The sequence below is a fragment of the Mus pahari genome, chromosome 17, assembly GCF_900095145.1.
Source record: "Mus pahari chromosome 17, PAHARI_EIJ_v1.1, whole genome shotgun sequence".
Classification (NCBI taxonomy): domain Eukaryota; kingdom Metazoa; phylum Chordata; class Mammalia; order Rodentia; family Muridae; genus Mus; species Mus pahari.
The window spans coordinates 48,356,008-48,375,929 of record NC_034606.1 but is presented as its reverse complement, the minus strand read 5'-3'; the positions used below and the strand labels follow the sequence as shown (position 1 = coordinate 48,375,929).

The following is a 19,922-nucleotide window of genomic DNA, read 5'->3' as shown; positions in this document are numbered from 1 at the left end:
ACATGGTGGCTCACACCTTTAATCCCAGCACTCTGAGCTCAGGCAGTCTGGTTTCCCTGGTAACCATGTCTTACTGATGCTGAGGAGTGGGGTTGTGCTCAGTGAGAGCACCGGTTTGGCATGTGTACCATAAAGAGCTGTAGTGATGGACTAGACCATGGAGCTGCACAGCACGGGGACTGACCTGGTAAGGTGGGAAACACAGAAGCTGCGTGGAGGAGGATTTGCCAAGAGTGTTTTCTACATTACCATCAGCATTTCACACTTTCAGGTGGGCCAGGACAAGGGCCAAGCGTGGAAGGTCTGAACACCCCTGGGAAGGCTGCACCAGGTAATATGTTCAGGGCCCTGGGTCCATCTTTGATTCTGCATCTGTCTCAGTTCCTAAAGTGATCCAACTTCCTGACAGAACTCATTCTTGAGTTTTATCAGGCAAGTCTGCTTTTCCATGTAGCCACATCAAGGGAAAATCACTAAACCTTCTGGTTATTTTCATTGCCTGTCAGACTCCTCGGGGTTGGGAAACAGATGCAGAAGGAGTCTAAAGCAGAGCAATGGAAATAGAGTTCCCTGTGGGCATCCTCCCACCTGACTTCACACCTGGGCATCCTTCACACCTGACTTCCCGAGCTAGTGTATCCTCAGGGCTGCAGTGGGGGATTTATATGCTTTTTCCCCAACCATAGAGGTGAGCGTGTGTGTGTGTGTGTGTGTGTGTGTGGTGTGTGTGTGTGTGTGTGTGTGTGTGTGTGTGTGTATACACGCGCGCATGTGTGTTGGAGTGGAATCAAGGCTTCATGTATACGAGGCAAGGGCTCTACCGCTGAGCTCTACCCCCAGCCCAAGGTTTTATTCTTCCCAGGCCACTAAAACATAATTCTAAAACCAGGATGTATAACTGTCGACTGAAAATAATGCAGAAAGTGATAATTTAAAGAAACTCTACACAGTGTGTATTTCTATGACATTTTACAAATGTTGATAAGAAGGTCTTAGTGGAAAAGAGGCAGCTACCGAATGACAGGATGCTTCCCATATTTCAGAGGCTGACGGTAAGGCCTGTGCATTAGTCAGTAAGCCCGGTCCAGCCGTGAGTTAGTGCCACACAGTGCTGGGCTGGGATTTTTGTTGTTGTTTTTGTTTTTTGTTTTTGGAGACAGGGTTTCTCTGTGTAGCCCTGGCTGTCCTGGAACTCACTTTGTAGTTCCAGGCTGGCCTCGAACTCAGAAATCCGCCTCCCTCTGCCTCCCGAGTACTGGGATTAAAGGCGTGCGCCCCACGCCCGGCTGGGCTGGGATTTTAAGGAGCTAATTATACCTCAGTGGTTGGACTCCTGCCTATGCTGCAGCTGGCATTGATTGCTAGTGCCACAGAGCAGTGGTGGTGGTCATGACGATGAAGGGGTGAGGGAGGATATGGAGGAGGAGGAAGTGGAAGAGGAGGAAGAGAAGATGGTGATGGTGGTAGAGGAAGTGGTGGTAGTGGTGGTGATGGTGGCGATGGTGGTGATGGTGGTGAAGGTGGTATTGATGGTGGGGGTGATGGTGGGGGTGTATGCAAGGGGTGCAGTAAAGAACGGCCCACATGAGTGTTCCACGGTTTGGTTAAGGGAAAGGTTTTATGAATAAGAACAAGAGAACACCCGGGGCATCTGGAAGAGTCCAGAACAGAGTAGAAAAGAAACAGACTGTACATGGCCAGAGCTATCTGCAAGAAAAGGGAGACTCATGCACAAGGAGAGAGCAAAAGGCAAGAAAGCTGGAGCCACTTAGTATATGACCCTGCGGGTGGGGACACCACAGATGCAAGACTCTGAGGGGAGATGGGGTAGGGCTCAGAAATGTCGAACAAGCACTTGAGGGGCTGAGGGAGCCTGGAGGCCCCACCTGGGCTTTCACATGCAGACACAGGTGTATGTCAGTGGATGAGCCATGTGTCCCTTCTGCCAGAGGTAAGGGAAATGACTCCTTTTGGCAGATGGGGGTTAGTTTTATGCTGGCTTTTATCTGACCTCCAAAAATCCTCTTGTAGTCCTGTTTGAGCTCTTTTCTAGACATATGAACAACCCGAGACCTTGAGACCTAACCGTGGTGGTGGTGGTGATGATGATGATGATGATGATGATGATGATGATGATGATGGTGATGGTGGTGATAATGGTGATGGAGGTGGTGGTGACAGTGATGATGAGGATGACAATAAGAATATGTTTTTATAATTTGGTGACACATCACTTGCCTAACATGCATAAAGCCCTGTGGTATAACCCTAGCAACAAAAATATACACAAAGAAAATTAGGACCATGAACGTAGTCCAGCAGTAGTGTGCTTGCTTATTGTATTAGTATTTCTTAGGCCCTGGGTTCAGTCCCCAGCACCAAAATCTTTTTTTTTTTAAGATGTATTTATTATTATATCTAAGTACACTGTAGCTGTCTTCAAATGCACCAGAAGAGGGCGTCAGATCTCATTACAGATGGTTGTGAGCCACCATGTGGTTGCTGGGATTTGAATTCAGGACCTTCAGAAGAGCAGTCGGTGCTCTTAACCACTGAGCCATCTCTCCAGCCCACCAAAATCTTTTTTTAAAGAAAGAGTCAAAGACAGACAAGGCACAGTTATTACCTGGTCATTGGGGCATTGGAGTAGAAGAAAGGTTCTTGTCAGGAGTAGGACTTGTCACATCCTGGCACACGCAGCACAGCCCTGGGAGCCCTACTATCCACAGACACTGTAGTCACCTCATCAACTTTGTAAGGCTGCACAGAGGAATGGAACTGTTCACATTGGGGCCAGGGAGCTGTGGTATTTAATCAGGGTAGGTGTGATCTGAGGGTTGAAGCTGGTAGGGTGCCAGGCTATCACTGTCACCCTCTGTCAGCCTTCACCTGGGAGCAAATGACAGAGGATGCCAGAAACTCTCACTGAATGTAGCTGGAGCCACAGCTGGACAGAGCTTAGATGGCATGTGGTGTGACAGTGCTTCCTGTGGCCACACAGGGAGAGCAAATGGGGCTCAAGGTGGGAGTAGAAACCAAGAGGCCACAAGCAGCAGAAAAGGGATCCAAAGAAACCACAGGAACAGGGCCACAGAGATGGCACAGTGGGGAAGAGCACTGACTACTCTTGCAGAGGACCCAAGTTCAGTTCCCAGGCTGAGCGCTCACAACCATCTGTAAGCCTGCTCCCAGGCAGTCTCATGCCTCCCTCTGGCCCTTGTGAGTACCAAGCAAACAGATGTACACAGGTTTGCATGCAGCTGGATGCCCCCTCTGCCAAGTAATCCAGTAAGCATTAGAGGGCTGACATCAAGCCATGTCACGTTCATAGAGGAAGGACCCCAGGCCCAGGCCCCTTCTCACCTGGTGGGCCATGCTTCAAGTTTTTGATGCATATAATTGAATAGGGTAGATTATTCCTTTTTAAAAGTATTGTATTGCATTTGATTTATCTGTGGAGGGGTACTTATCATGGCATGTGTTTGGAGGTCAGAGGACGGCTTGTGGGAGCCCACCACTTGGGCCCCTGGGATCAAAGTCAGGTGACCAGGCTTGCCAGCAAGCCCCTCTACTTGCTGAACCATCTTGAAAAAGAGCGTTCTTAAATTGCTTGTGGAAAAGCACCTCCCAGGGAGCTCAGACTCTAGTGTGGTGTTGAGAAGAAAAGTCTGCTCTGATTGGGTGCTGCATGACTTACACCCTGACACTGCTGACAATGCCCCAGCCTGAGAACATGCAGACATCGTGAGTTTTCTAGACCACAAACAAACAAGGCACATTTATACCACTCACTCCAGCAGAGAAGCCACTTATGATTTCTACAGATCTGACTTGATTTTTTTTTTCAGCAGAGGTTTCATCGATTATAAAAAAGAAGCCAAATCAAGCAAAAAAAGGAGTAAGTATCACGCTATGTAAAACACACAAGAGTTTAGCTTTTGAACTAAAAATGTACTTTCTCCTGGGTTTTTTTTTAAACTGGAGTATATTCATTGTACATGGTACTGCCTTTCATTAGCCAGAGTGGTGGTAGCACACACCTCTGATCCCTGTGCTTGGGAGTCAGAGACAGCCAGGGCTACACAGTGAGACCCTGTCTTAAAAAAAAAATTGATCCCAGCACTCGGGAGGCAGAGGCAGGCAGATTTCTGAGTTCGAGGCCAGCCTGGTCTACAAAGTGAGTTCCAGGACAGCCAGTGCTATACAGAGAAACCCTGTCTTGAAAAAAAAAAATTGAGATCTCATCTCACCCTAATGAGAACAGTACTATCATTTATTTTAAGCCATATATAATTAATGGCTTTTTTGTTCAATGAGATGAGTTAAATTAAACTTAGTATATTCTAGAATGCATGTGTCTTAGGGTTTCTATTGCCACACTGAAACTCCGTGACCAAAAAGCAAGTTGGGGAGGAAAGGGTTTATTCAGCTCACACTTCCATATTTCTGCTAGTATTGAAGGAAGTCAGGACAGGAACCCAAACACAGCAGGAACCCAGGGGCAGGAACTGAAGCAGAGGCCATGGAGGGGGCTGCTTACCAGCTTGCTTCCTGCGACTTGCTCAGCCCCACATTTTTAACGAATTCCAAGACTTCCAGCCCAGGGGTGGCCCCACCCAGAATGGGCTGGACCCTGCCCTATTGATCACTAATTGAGAAAATGCCTTGCAGCTGGATCTCCTGGAGGCGTTTCCTCAACCGAGACTCTTTCCTCTCTGATGATTCTTAACTTGTCAAGTTGACACAAAACCAGCCAATCCAGCGTGTTTAACCTTGTTTTTCTCCTGCTTGTGACTCTGAAGGCTGTCTGTGCATGTGAGCATCAGAGAGGGTGATTTGTGAATCATTTTCCACTAAGGCGGTGCTCTGCAGTGTCATTCCTGGAGGCAGGGCTTGAGGTGGAAGCACTCCCACTTGCCCACTCTGCCCCTCACCCACTCCAGCCACACCTCACTAGGTGGTTCTGGCTAACGTTGAGTAGGGTGACCTCCACGGACCTCGTTCTTTCTCCCCTGCTAAGGACACTGCCATACTCGAAGAACAGAGAGGACTAAATGCTTGTCACAGGCCAGGCAGCTCACGCGGACCTCAGAGTACATAGCTGCAGGTACAGCTCTTAACTGCCCAAGGTAGAATCAAATCTTATATATCTTTCAGCTTGGAGCCAAAAAAGGAAGCTTGGGAGCCCAGAAACTGACAAATACATCCTTCACTGAGATTGAAAAGCAGGCTCAGGCTGTGGATAAAAAGAAGGAGCAGGAGGACCTGGCCAGGGGCGCCCCAAAGGAGGAGTCTATGTGAGTGTTATGTGCTTTCTCTAACACACCTTAGCAGGGAGAGCTGTCTATACCTTGACTTGGTTTGTTTTCCAAATACCTTGAATTTTTGGTGAGTGTGCTATACAGGGTGTAGTTTCATGAGAGTTTGTGTCATACAGGCATGTGGGTTGGAAGGGACAAGACTGGTGGCTCTGGGGAGCAGCAGTGGTCCTTTGGGGAGCCATGGGCAGGAAGAGCAGATGGGACATAATGTCAGGGAAATGGCAATTCTGACCCAGGAAGACAATGGTAACAGAAAAGACAGGCTAGTGCAGTGTTCCCCTCCGGAGTCGCCCCAACAGTCAGGCACTGAGGTGGGGTGCAGAAAGGCAGACCAGAGGCTGATGGCCTCTGGCCATTAACTCTCTCTTGCTATTCTGGGGCCAAAAGCTGATGTCTTCAGGCAGTTAACTCCTGAGATCTCAGCAAGGGATTGAGAAGTAGAAACTTAGTAACTGGGGCTCTTTTCTCTTTGACTCATGGGAGAGAGCTGACCAGGTGAGAGGCCTGGAGTTCCTTAGCTCTTAGTGAGCCAGAAAGAAAAGAAAGAAAGTGGGTAGGTAAGTCAGGCACACCAGGAAAAGGGCTACATTGCTAACTTTTTTGTTGTCCTTAGTTTTTATACCTTCTCAAGATAATTGATCACACGGTTTTCTAAGCACTTTCTGTTTTTGTTTTTGTTTTTGTTTTTTTGAGACAGGGTTTCTCTGTATAGCCCTGGCTGTCCTGGAACTCACTTTGTAGACCATACTGGCCTCGAACTCAGAAATCCACCTGCCTTTGCCTCCCAAGTGCTGGGATTAAAGGTGTGTGCCACCACGCCCAGCTTTCTAAGCACTTTTACATTCCATAAGTTCATAGTAAGTTTAAAGCAATAGTTCATGTCATAGGTCAATAAGGCTTAGGGAGTTACAGCAGAATTTTACATGGCTTTCCATTATGACATTCCTTAGTGTCTCACTCCACAAGTTCATTATAAGTTTAAAGCAATAGTTTTTGTCACAAGTTAGCACAGTTTTGTCAAGAGACAAGTCATCTGCCTTGTCTTATAATTTTGAAGTTTTATAGAGATAAACTAGACAGTCTTTTTATTTTCTGCCTTTGCACCTACAATAGATTGCCCATTCCCAGTTTGTGACCTTTAGTTACCAGATAGCGGCCTCATTCCTAACCTAGGAGGGATGTTTTCCTTGATTGTAAATTTGTTCCAAGCCTGTTTTCTTTCCCTAATGAAATTAGCCCATGGCATATGAGGGTTTACAGAGCTCTACTTGCAGCCTTTATTCTATAAGGGGCTTGAGATTACTTATATCAATTTAGGAGTTCTATAAAATCATTATCAGGAATTATGAAATCATCAGTTCATCTGCACAGCATTACTTCATGGAAGTACATCTGCATGTTGATCTGTAGGAAATTTGCCCAATAGGGTGAGCTGATGCCCCAGCTATATAATTGTGGTAACAAAGGCATCTCAGCACTGAGAAGCAATCCTGGGATGAAGTCTCTGGGGAACCTGCATCTCAGAGCACACCCATTGCAGCCATGCAAAATGGTGGGCCATCTCCAGAAAACTCACTTGCTTGCCATAGCCTTTCCTAGATGGCTTTTGTCACAATTCCTTTGGGAGTTTCACAGGAATTGCCTAAGATCATCAGAAAACATAGATAGTTACATTGCAATTTGTAACAGTAGCAAAATTATAGTTATGAAGTATCAATGAAAATAATTTTAAAGTTCGGGTGTCACGTAACATGAAGAACTGTATGAAAGGTTGCAGCACTGGGAAGGCTGAGAACCACTGGGCTAGTGGCACAATGTGTACCTAGCATGCAGAAGGGCTTACACAGACTGTCAGGGTGCTAGTAGCACACAAGTGATTGTAACATTGTTAGTAGCAAAGAGAAAGCAATGAGGCTCAGGCAGTAACTCAGTTGTAGAGCACTTGCCTAGAATATACGAGAGTATCACAGCATGAGCCCCAGATGGGCAGAGCAAAGGAGCCTAAACATTGTCTCCTAGTGACTAAGGACCTGGTGGGCCTCACAGTGCAATTTGATTGAGCTATGAAAAGAATGAATACATGGCTGGACTTTGAAAGTTTATGCAAAGAAGCCACACACAAAACTGCATAGGGTATGATTCTCCCCACAGGAAACATCCATCAAGATTACCGAGGTAGAGGCTGAGGGGGCAGATGGTATTGCCAAAGCAGAGGGAAAGACAGCAGGGCCCTATGGGGTTTTTTTGTTTGTTTACTTTTTAAAAATTTATTTACTTGGATGTGCATACACACACACACACATACTTAAAGTCACTGTATGTGTGGAGGTCAAAGGACATGCAGGAGTAGATTTTCTGTCTATCATTTGGGACCCAGGGATCAACTCAGGCTGTCATACTCAGCAACCTCTTCTCCTTTTGTCCAGGGAGCTGCGCTGGACCATCTTCTGTGCACTGTTTTTCTGTAAACTATCTCCCATGGAATCCTGTCTCTGTGTAGACTGTCTTCCGAAGAGTCTTGTTTCTGTGTGGACTGTCTTCCATGGTCTCTTGTTTTTGTGTGGACTGTCTTCTTTGGAGTCTTGTCTCTGTGTGGACTATCTTCTGTGGAGTCTTCTTTCTGTGAAAACTGTCTCCTGTGGAGCCTTGTTTCTGTGTGGACTGTCTTCCCTAGAGTCTTGTTTCTGTGTAGACTGTTTTCCCTGGAGTCTTGTTTCTGTGTAGACTGTCTTCCATGGAGTCTTGCTTGTGTGTAGACTATCTTCCATGGAGTCTTCTTTCTGTGTAGACTGTCCTCCCTGGAGCCTTGTTTCTGTGTAGACTGTCTTCCATAGAGTCTTGTTTCTGTGTGGACTGTCTTCCCTGAAGTCCTCTTTCTGTGTAGGCTGTTTTCCATGATGTCTTGTTTCTGTGTAGACTGTCTTCCATGGAGTCTTGCTTGTGTGTGGACTGTCTTCCATGGAGTCCTGATTCTGTGTAGGCTGTTTTCCATGGCATCTTGTTTCTGTGTGGACTGTCTTCCATGGAGTCTTGTTTCTGTGTGGATTGTCTTCCCTGGAGTCTTGTTTCTGTATAGACTGTTTTCTGAAGAGTCTTGTTTCTGTATAGACTGTCTTCCATGGAGTCTCGTTTTTGTGTAGACTACCTTCTGTGAAGTCTTGTTTATGTGTGGAATGTCTTTTGTGGAGTCCCGTTTTTGTGTGGACTGTCTTCTGTGGAGTCTTACTTCTGTGTGGACTGTTTTCCGTGATGTCTCATTTCTATATGGACTGTCTCCTGAAGAGTCTTCTCTCTGTGAGGACCACCTTCTGTGATGTTCTGGTTTTGTGTGGACTGTCTTCTGTGATGTCCTGTGTCTGTGGGGACTGTCTGTGATGTCCTGTGTTTGTATGGGCTGTTTTCTGTAGTGTTCTGTTTCTGTGTGGACTGATTTTTGTGATAATTGTTTCTGTGTAGGACATTTTCTGTGGAGTCTTGTTTCTGTGTGGACTTTCTTCTGTGGAGTCTTATTTCTGTGTGGACTAGCCCCTGTGGAGTCTTCTTTCTTTGTGAACTGTCTTCTGTCATGTTCTATTTTTGTGGGGACTGTCTTCTGTGGTGATTGTTTCTGTGTGGAGTATCTTCTATAGAGTCTTGGTTCTATGTGGACTCTCTTCTGTGGAGTCTTGTTTCTGTAGGGACTGTTTTCTGTGCTGCTTGTGTCAATGTAGATTGTCTCCTGTGATGTTCTGCTTCTGTGTGGGCTGTCTTCCCTGGAGCTTTGTTTCTGTGAGGACTGATTCCTGGGATGTTTTGTTTCTGTGTAGACTATCTTCCGAGGAGTCTTGTTTTTATATGGACTGTCTTTCATGGGGTCTTGTTTCTGTGAAGACTGTCTCCTGTGGAGTCTTGTTTCTGTGTAAACTGTCTTCCAGGGAGTCTCATTTTTATGTGGACTGTTTTCTGTGCTGTCTTGTTTTTGTGTGGACTGTCTTCTGTGGAGTCTTGTTTCTGTGTGGACTATCTTCTGTGGAGTCTTACTTCTGTGTGGACTAGTGTCTGTAGAGTCTTCTTTCTGTGTGGACCATCTTCTGTGATGTCCTGTTTTTGTGGGGACTGTCTCCTGTGGTGATTGTTTCTGTGTGGAGTATCTTCTATAGAGTCTTGGTTTTATGTAGACTGTCTTCTGTGGAGTCTTGTTTCTGAATAGACTGTCTTCTGTGCTGCTTGTTTCCATGTGGATTGACCCCTGTGATGTTCTGTTTCTGTGTGGACTGTCTTCCCTGGAGTCTTGTTTCTGTGTGGACGGTCTCCTATAAAATCGTATTTCTGTGTGGAGTGTCTTCCATGGAATCTTGCTTTTGTGTGAAGTGTCTTCCATGGAGCCTTGTTGTTGTGTGGACTGTCTTCCATGAAGCCTTGTTGTGTGGAATGTCCCCTGTAAAGCCTTGTTTCTGTATGAAGTGTCTCCTGTAGAGTCTTCTTTCTGTGTGGACTGTCTTATATGATGTTTTGGTTTTGTGGGGACTGTCTTCTGTGGTGTTTGTTTCTGTGTGGAGTATCTTCTATGGAGTCGTGGTTTTATGTAGACTGTCTTCTGCGGAGTCTTGTTTCTGTAGGGACTGTCTTCTCCACTGCTTGTTACTGTGTGGACTGTCTCCTGTGATGTTTTGTTTCTGTGTGGAGTGTCCTCTGTGAAGTCTGGTTTCTGTGTGAACTGTCTTCTATGTTGCTTGCTTCTGTGTGGAATGTCTCCTGGAATGTCCTGTTTCTGTGTGGGCTGTCTTCTGGAATGTTCTGTTTCTCTGTAGACTTTCTTTTGTGGTGATTGTTTCTGTGTGGAGTATCTTCTGTAAAGACTGTTTCTGTATGGACTGTCCTCCTTAGAGTCTTGGTTCTGTGTGGGCTGTCTTCTGTGGAATCTTGGTTCTGTGTAGACCATCTTTGGCGATGTCCTGTTTCTGTGTGAACTATCTTCTGTGGCGCTTGGTTCTGTGTAGTCTGTCTCCTGTGATGTTTTGTTTCTGTGTGGACTGTTTTCTGTGATTCTCTGTGGACTGTCCTCTGTGGTGTCCTGTTCCTGTGTGGACTGTCTCCTGTGGAATCTTGTTTCTTTGTAGACTGTCTTCCATGGAGTCTTGTTTCTACATGGATTGTCTTCTGAGGGTCTCTTGTCTTCATGTGGCTTTTATCTGCTTTAGCTGGAATTGTTGTCCACTGTATGAGGGAAATAAATAACCCTATTTTGTGAGGTTCTTTCAAGGTTCAGCTTAGATGACATATATTGAAATTCTGACATCAGTACCTGGAGCACAATCAATGTGACCAGCACACAGTGGGTGCTTGGCCAGTGTAACTTGTTCCCATTAGTGTTGATGATGGTTTGCTGAGTGAAACTTAGAAGGTAAGCCCAGATGGTTCAAAGTTGTTATGTCCCTGTTCAGCTTTCAGAACACCAGGGGCAGCACTAACCTGTGTAGACAGACTTTCTCTATCATAGGAACAGAGAGTTGACTTGAATTTCTCTCTTTTCATTGGTTTCTGACCTGGGCAGAGGCAGGTTAGCTTGGCTGTTGGGAAGCCTGTGCTGCTGGGGCTTGAGGTAAAGTCAGAAGCCTGGTACCGACAAGAGCTTTGGGAAGCACCCACGCCCTCCTTTGTGTGGTCAGGTGGTTGGAGAGGCAGGACACAGGGAGAGTAGCATGGGATGCTGGCTACACCCACCTTCCATGTGTCTGCCCGTAGGATTTACTGAAAACACATTGATGAGGGCTTAGCTTGAAGCTTGTGGGTAGAGGCTTTGCCAGCCATGCAGGAAGCCTCTGGGCAGAGGGGCATGATGGGGAGGGAGAGAGTGATTTACTTGGGAACCCAATTTGGCAACTTTGTTGCCTTTCTCCAGGACATCATGTGATTGAGCACCGTCACTGCTGTACAGACCTGTCTCACCCCTCGGGGAAAGTGAGGGTGCTCTTCTGGAAGCTGAGGCTTCTAGGGATTGTGACTAGTTACAGTTGAGGAGTCATGGAGTGTAGGCAGCAGGCCCGGCACTGGCACTCTGCGAAGCTGAAGACCCTGGCAGTGTCTCATCCTGGCTGGCTACCCTGCCTGCTTCTGAGCATCCGACCACCCAACCTTAACAGAAAGGAAAACATCCCTGAGAGCCAGGACAGTCCCATATCAGGAGTGCTACGAGGACCTCACCATGGTCTCCATAGCTCTTCTGTCATCTCCAGAGGGTCTGTGCCACAGTTGGACCAGGTAGTGACACTAAAGACACCTGCTGTCTCACCATGGGTTTGCTAAGGTAAACGATACTAAGAGAGTTCAAGACAAAAGATACCTGCCAGGTCAGAGCCAGCCCAAGAAACCCCATGCCTTGTTACAAGAAGGAAAGAGCAAACCAGCTGTAGAGTTTCCTGAGAAAGACATCGTCTGTCTTCCCTGCCACGCCAAGGAGTCACCTTTGCCTTGGGTTCTAACAGGGCCTTTCTGGTGAGGGGCTCCTGGCACTGTCCAGGGCTGTGGGAAGCAGATGGTAGGCGGGTTGTCACTTCCCACGGCACTGGCATCACTTGCTGCGCACCGCTGTTCCTGCTGCTGCAGGCAGAGCAAGGGCCATGTGCACATACCTTCCAAATAAGAGTACAGCTGGCAGCGCTCATACCATGGCGGGCTGGTGGGATGGCTCAGCAGGTTAAGGCACTTGCTGTGCAGGCTGGTAACCTGAGTTCAATCCCGGGAACCAATAGTGAGAGGAGAGAGGTGACTCCACAAGTTGTCTTCTGATCTACACACACACACACACACACACACACACACGCACGCACACACACACACACACACACAACATGACATATAATATGCCCTCAACCGCCCCCCACCCAGAACATGTGTGCACACAATAATAATAAAATGGTTGGGTTTCTCTGTGTAGTCCTGGCTGTCCTGGAACTCACTCTCTAGACCAGGCTGGCCTCGAACTCAGAGATCTGCCTCCTGTGTGCTGGGATTAAAGGTGTGTGCCACCATGCCCAGCCTAATAAATGTTTGTTTTTTTCAGTTTTTTAGATTTGTTTATGAATGCTCTGTCTGCATGTACACCTGCATGCCAGAAGAGGGCATCAGATCCCATTACAATGGTTATAAACCACCATGTGGTTGCTGGGATTGAATTCAGGACCTCTGGAAGAGCAGTCTCTTAACCACTGAGCCATCTCTCCAGCACCTAATAAATGGTTTTAAAGCTAAAGACCTTGACTGGATAGGTAGTGACTATCCATTTAAATGCTCTCAGAAGTGTGATACATAAAGACACCTACAGGAAATTATTTGAACTGCAACTAATGATTTATATATTTATGAAATCAATTTTAGATATATTTTCATTTTTTAATTAAAAAGAATTAATTGAATGTATACTGTCTTATCTATATGTGGAAGTTTGCATGCTCATGCAGGTGCCTTCCACAGTCAAAAGAGGGCATCAGATCACCTGGAGCTAGAGTTACAGGTGGTAACTCCCATATGTTCATCTTGAAAAACACAGATAAGTAGGACTAACCTCCTGCACTGGTGTGTCCCAGGGAAGTGTCATCTGATGTCAGGCAGAGGGAGGACCCTGTGGGGAGGTAATAGAGACCTGAGCTTGTGTTTGAGAGACTGGAAAGCCCTTGTCTAGAGCTGAAGCAGGAGTTACGGTCTCCGGACTGCCTGCCAATGCAAGGCTGAAGTGTTTGAAGCCGGGCTAAGGAGGGTGTGCTCTCCCCAGCAGTGTTTCATCCTTGCGACTGGCCTACAAGGATCTGGAAATCAACAGGAAGAAAGATGAAAGACTGAACCTGAGTGGCCAGAAGAAGGTGGAAGCTGAGCGGCTGGGCATGGGCTTCGGAAGCTGCAGGAGGTAGGGTCTGCAGGGCCCGGGGGCAGCCCGGGGCTGTCCGCTCACAGTGAAGGTTCGGCCTGGGGCTCATTTCCTAGGTACTCTCCACTTCCTCACCATTTGCTTTGCTGTGCTATTTAGTACAGTTTGGCGAAGGCTGGAGCTTCATGGGTGCAGTGTGCACCAAGCCCTGGGCTGGAGACCAAGGCTGAGGATCCACTCAAGTCTATTCTGCGCCCAAGGGTGCTTGCTTGCCTCAAAACAACCAACCAATAGGGAATGGGTTGAAGCTTAGTGGCGTGGGCCTCAAATCCTAGCTCTCAGGAGGTAGAGGCGGGAAGATCAGGAACTTTAAGACCAGCCTGGGCTATATATAACAAGACTAACCTAGGCTATATGAGACAGGGTGTATGTGTGGTGTGTGTGTGTGTGTGTGTGTGTGTGTGTGTGCCCGAGTGCGTGCGTGGTGACAAATGGCACACATGGTTCTTGGAGAGAAGGAAATAGGTATGAGTCTCCATGAAGTGTGCACTGGAGTGGATGTCACAGGCACACCCTTTGCATATGGCTGTCCTCCTGGCAGCCCAGCCCTCACAATGGCTTCCAGTTTCCAAAGCTCAAACTGAGTTCTCAGCCCTCCTGGTCATCTTGTGTTTGTTCAGAGTGCGCCTCACAAGATCCTTTTGTTTGGTAAGACGAAAGCCTTTAGGAAGCCAGTGATGTAATAATTCCTGCTTTATTCTGTCCTTTCAAGTGGCATCTCCCACTCGGTGACGTCAGACATGCAGACCATCGAGCAGGAGTCACCCACACTAGCAAAGCCGAGGAGGAAGTACCAGGAGGACCCAGAGGACTCGTACTTCAGCTCCAGCTCCAAGTGGTCTGAGCAGAGCAGCAGGTAGTGGGGGTTAGGGATCAGCCTTGGGAGCCAGGACAGGCCGGTGCCTGGCACCATCTGAGAGCTCTGCCTGGCGGGTGACGTCTGTGTGCCTCCGGAACAAAGACTGGGGAAACCGTGTAGGGAGCCATGCTTACAGCTAGGAAAATGTTTGTTGATATAGTTAAAAACTGAGGGCTAAAATTAGAGCTAGGCAAGGTGTGCTGTGTGCTGTGAGAAGTGAAGAGGCCTGTTTCCAGGGCAAGGGCTGGAGTGTGCCCCGACCCCCAGCAGCTTCTGTGGTAGAACACTGGCTTCTGGAAGCTGCCATCAAATCCAGTATGAATGGTATTTGTATATGAGTGTGTTCATGAAAGCCATGACTGTTCTGAGGGGAACTCAAGGAACTAGGGCAGCCTGGTCCTGTCCTTTTGTGTCTACAGTCTGCTGGGGAAAAATCTGTGACTGGCATAAGGCTGACTGCGGTTGAGGACAAGTGTCAACTTGAATAGAGTCGTGTTGTCAGGTCACCCAGAAGCTGACTTTACAGGAAATTGGAATAGTTTTGACATAGCATGTAGGAATAGAAAGCTGGAGCCTGGGTTGAGTGCCAGCCATACCACATAGGAACCACATAGCAATGACCAACAAACAGTTACTAAAGCACTTCATGCGGCAGCTTCCTTGTCTAAGTGAAGGGTCCTGGCGGTGCCTGCCTTACAGGGTGCATAGGGAGAGCTGAGGCACTGCAGAGTATGAGACCCTTCTGCTGTCCGGCTTCTGCTGTAGCCTGTGAACTCCGGCGGGCATGTGGCTCTGTGACTGGGCAGCTGGGCAGTGCATTAACAATGCAGGACCCTTTCACAGCCAGAGTTGGTGAGGATGGGACACCTCTATTGGTAATCGTGCTGTCGCAGGTATCACGGGGCCAGCAGACACCGATTGGGTAGGAAGTATCTATCATCAACTGTAGAAGGGTTGACTTTCCTAACCAGGCTCCTGTGCACTGTGCAGACAGCTCTTTCCCTGTTTTTAAGCACAGCTCAAAGTTACTTGAGTTTTAATATTTTAGAAAGAGAGCTGGTGGGTCCATGGCTCCTTGATGGCTGGCCAGAGGCTGCCTGCCCTCTTTAACCTGCCTATGCCTCAGCAGCATACATGGCTCTGTCTATATGGTGCCAGCTGAGAAAAAGGAAGTACATGAGAAATTCAAGTTTGTGATCAGACCTGGAAACCACACATCAGACCCTTTCATGTTTGGTTTTAATGAGGGCAAGACTGGGGCTGAGGAACCTTGCCCCTCCCTGCCTGTTGGTGACGTCCCTGCTCTGTAGTCATGCCCGTAGAGGGTGGTGTAGAAAGAGGCAGAGTCACTTTCATGGAGAGCCAGTTCTGTGCTTGGATAGCTGGGCAGGTGAGAGAAAGAGCTCTGGGTACGGTCTCCAGCTGAGTGGGACATTTCCCATCACCACAGCCTCAGGTCACAGAGGAACTTGACTGGGGCCTTGGAGCCTTCAGAAACACCTTGACTCATTCAAAAGGGTCAGTGCCAAAGGCTTAAAGGCCTCTGTGCCAGGGCCAGCTCCTCAGTCCAAAACCTGAGAGCAAATGGTGTTTAGATGTAGAACAGAGGAACTTTGATGCTGGGTGGGTGGTGAGCTGGGCTGAAGGGCACTGGACTGACCTGTGCAGGGCCCCTATAACATGATACTGTCTGTGTTCAGGGTCAACCTTTATATATGCCTTGGAACCTCCAGAAACCGCTCTCTTCCTTGGCTCAATCAGAAGGGTCAGCCACAACGGCTGTCAGAAGGGTCAGCCACAACGGCTGTCAGAAGGGTCAGCCACAACGGCTGCTGTGCCAGAGACCCATTTCAGTTTGAAACCTGGGAGTAAATGGTATAGAGCAGAGAGATTTGGTACCGTGTGGATGGTGAGCTGTGGGTTGTCTAGGGACAGAATCATCCCTCTAGTTCCCTTGATGACCACAATGACATAACAGGGTTGAGTGAGGTGCTTTGGCACCAGAGGTGAAGCAAACACACTCTGAAAGCCAGCATATCTATGCCACAGAGTGCTTTTACTGCTTCCAAATTATTCATTAGCCATTGGAACTTGCANTCTATTAAGCAAGGGGGATGTGTCCTTGCATGGTGTTTGTAGTGAGTTCCATTCTTTCCAGACTGGAAATGATGCATTATTGTAGGAGTGCATTCAGAATAATGAGAAGGANTGCCTTGCTGAGCCCCATGGAGTCCAAGTGGCTTTTGGTGGGGGATGTGACAGAGAGCAGAGCAGTGTGCTGTTAGGGGCTTTGACAGGAACTGCAGGGTGCGTTCAGAGGGGAGGAAGGTGCAGGGTGAGGGCCAGCGGGAAGGAAAAGCTCATAGAGAAGAAGAGCCCAGAAATCAAAGCCCATGCTGGGTGAAGGTCAGTGGTGGGGAGAGCTGCTGGGTCCTGGCATGAGATGTCTGGGCAGACTGGTTGGTGTAGAGTGTTCTCTGTGAGTGACTGGGGATCCCCCATCGGGTACCAGAGCAGAAGAGTCCCTTTTGAGTGAATGAGGAGTAGAGAAGACCCCATGTGTAGACTGTTCAGAGCAGGTGGCATCTTCTTTTCAATTTAAAGGTACCCAGTGCTCTCCAGGCCGGATGGTTTTCTCACTCGGGTAGATGGAGAACGTTCCTGCCCTGGCATCATGCTGATCTCCTCAACACTGAACCCAAGAGTTTCACTGTTGACAAAAACCTGACTTTCTCGGCTCCTCCCTTCTGAGGGACCAACCAACCTCTTCTCAGCTATGCCACAGGGCATCGCAATTGTCCAAGGGGATGAAGGTCTCAGCAGCCTGAGGCTGCAGCAGAGGAAGGGCTGTGCCTCTTCCCTGAAGCCCTCAGTGTGGTCAGCTGCACCCCAGCTGCTGAGAAGACCTTAAAAGGAATACCTCGTGTCAGCTCATTGACCAGCCTAGTGTCTGTCACAGCTGCCCTTCAGCACATGACTGAGCAAGGAAGTTAGGTCCCCCATACCCAGAAGCAAGAGACCCCAATAGGGACAGCATCCATAAGCCGGCACTGTTCCTCCCTCTCCAGCAGGTACTTTGACGACCCCATGGAGTTAAGAAGCAGCCCCTTCTCTAGCTGGGATGACGGTGCCGATTCTTACTGGGAGAAAGACAGCAGCAGAGACCCTGAGCCTGCCATGAGAAGCACCGGTTCTTCAGACAGGTGGGAGCTGCAGGCTGGGGAGCCAGGTGCCTCAGTCCTGGGACCAGTGGGTGGGTGATGCCTGTGTCATGTGTGTCCTGTGCTCCTTTAGGAAGTGGCTGTGCATTGGGAGCACGTGTAAGAAACACCTGTGGCTGTTAGAAAGTTCCCCAGGGATTCTCAGTCCATGGGTCAGTGAGTGGCCTCATGGATGAGTCGTCTTCCTCCATTTGAAGGGCCCCCCTTTCCTAGGAAACAGCTCTGCAGTCTGGTCTGTGTTTCTGGGTATATATGTATATATATACATATGTGAGCCAGGGAGCTGTGTCTGTGTGTGTGGTCCTGGTGATATATGTATGGGGATGTGTATACCTGCGTATGTGTGGTGCTAGGAATATGTGGGTGTGGGTGTATAGGTGGGGGGCTAATATTAGTAGGCCAGAGGGTGTGGTGGATTAAACCCAGCACCTGATGCCTGCTTGCCAACCGCACTGTACTGAGCTACACTTGTGCCCTCTTCAGTTTAATTTTATGCTTTATTTTGAGGCAGTGTTTCACTGAGTTGCCCAGGCTAGCCTCAAAATTGGAATCCTCCTGCCTCTGCCTCAGATTACAGCTCATGCCACCACATTAGCACCAATTCAGTTCTCATAATTTCAATTAACATATGGCCGTGTAGTGACCATCCAGAACAAGGCATGGGACATTCTGTCGCCCCCAAGTTCCTTGCTCTGTCTTCAGCCACAGGCCACTGCCAGTTTGCTTTTTTGATCTTCCCATGCAGGAAGATGCTGTGTGGACTATTCATCCAGTAACTGCCTTTGCCCATCAGGCTCTGAACTCTTGTCACCTGACTGCAGAGACTCGGGTCGGGGTAGCCCCCACAGCTCACCTGCTGAAGAGCTTCATCTACAGTTGATGGCAGGAGACCATCATTTATTGTCCACACAAGGGACTTTACACATGGAACCTGAGGTTGCCCCGTAACTGGAATGTCCTGCTAGCCCTTGCGGTTTATGCGCTGTATGATGGGCTTGTCCTTGTGCGCTCACACAGAGTAGTAAGTGTTTTCTAACACAGCTGAGATGCAGGACTCCATACAAGTGGAAGTGTGAAGTGAGTTTGCTTCACCACAGCTTGCTGTGTTTTCTGTAGGCCGAGTGCTCGCCGGAAGCCAGAATATGAGCCCGTTGGCAGCACAGATGAAGCCCAGAAGAAGTTTGGCAACGTCAAGGCCATCTCCTCAGACATGTACTTTGGAATTCAAGCCCAGACAGATGTAAGGGCGTAGAGAGCTCCTACAGTGACCCTGAGAACCAGGAAGGAAGCCTCGCTGTGGGGATCATGTGAGGACAGGCTGCTGAGAGAGAAGGGACCTGGCCAGAGACTCCCAGGCCTGCCTGAGGCACCTGAGAGACCGAGGAGTCAGGGACCTCAGCTCATTGATATCCTACCTCTCTAGAGAGAGCATCATCAGCCAGTTGCTTTTGAGTAAATGTAGGGGATTTTTATGTGGCAGCAATTGCTTTTCATCAGCTTAGCCACAGTGAAATGAAGCCTGGGTGTGTTTGTGGGCAGATGCTGCGCTGTCCAGCTGTCCTATGTCAGGAGTCTTGCTAGGCTGAAGCTAAGCCCTCTTCCCTTTTCCTCCTAGTGCTCAAATGCAGGGAGTGGAAGTTGGGGTGAGGAACTGAACTCTGACCGCTCATTCATTCCCTGGGGTGCTGGTTTCTCTCAGAGCAGAGGCCTCATGGCCAAAGGGATCCCTCCAACACTTAGCTTAAAATTGATGGGCTGAAGGGCAGCTCTTGGAAGAGCACTTGCCTAACATACCCAAAGCAAGTGTAGGGTTCCAACATCAGTACCACCCCACATCCACACACACATACATCCACACACACATACATCCACACACACATACACATGCACACACATACATACACGCATACACATGCACATACATACATACACGCATATACATGCATATACACACATACACGCACATACACACGCATATACATGCATACACACATACATACACACACGCATACATATATACACATACATACATACACACACACACACACACATACACCCTTGAAGCCATTCACATTGATGTGCTAAGTGGTGTGGGTGTTTCTAAGGAATAGCTGAGAGCAGTGTGTGAACTCTGGCTGCCCCTCATACTGATCACAGTGGCAGTGATGTGGGATGCTGCCCCACCCACCTGTGACCTCCATCATCTCCAGGCCCTGGCTTGGGGTGACCTGGGAGGTGGAGAGCCAAGGGAACAAGCCCACCCCCACCTCTCTCCAACAGTTTTTAGAGTCTGACTGTGCCTCTGTTTCTGTCTAGTTTGAAACCCGGGCGCGGCTGGAGAGACTGTCCACCAGCTCTTCCATAAGCTCTGCAGATCTTTTTGATGAGCAGAGGAAGCAGTCTGCAGGTGAGAGGCTCATGGGGCTCCAGGGCATCCACAGCCCCAGTGTCGCTGTCCACTCCCCCCCCCCCCCCCCCCCCCGCCAGCAAGGAAGAGACGAAACAATTGACTTCTTCCACAAACGTTTATTGTTGGGTTAATTACTAAAGCAAAAGACCCCGAGCCCGAAAATATGCATAGTTTATATATGCTTAATATTGTTTACATATGCTTAGGA

The 19,922-nt window shown here is 48.3% G+C and overlaps 1 protein-coding gene across 6 annotated transcripts in view; it reads left to right on the top strand.

Moving 5' to 3' along the window:
- The window catches only part of Arfgap3 (ADP ribosylation factor GTPase activating protein 3), a 50,834-nt gene that overhangs the window by 22,982 nt on the left and 7,930 nt on the right, over positions 1-19,922 (top strand). Inside the window, exons 7-14 of one of the 6 annotated variants that reach the window (XM_029531102.1) lie at positions 272-331; positions 3,852-3,898; positions 5,158-5,297; positions 13,075-13,203; positions 13,937-14,080; positions 17,155-17,286; positions 18,421-18,544; positions 19,621-19,711. In XM_029531102.1, the coding sequence (XP_029386962.1) occupies positions 272-331; positions 3,852-3,898; positions 5,158-5,297; positions 13,075-13,203; positions 13,937-14,080; positions 17,155-17,286; positions 18,421-18,544; positions 19,621-19,711 (867 nt within the window). Of the gene's footprint in view, positions 1-271; positions 332-3,848; positions 3,899-5,157; positions 5,298-13,071; positions 13,204-13,936; positions 14,081-17,151; positions 17,287-18,420; positions 18,545-19,620; positions 19,712-19,922 lie in introns of all 6 variants that reach the window. The other 5 variants (XM_029531101.1, XM_029531099.1, XM_029531098.1 and 2 more) reach the window with 5 other exon arrangements.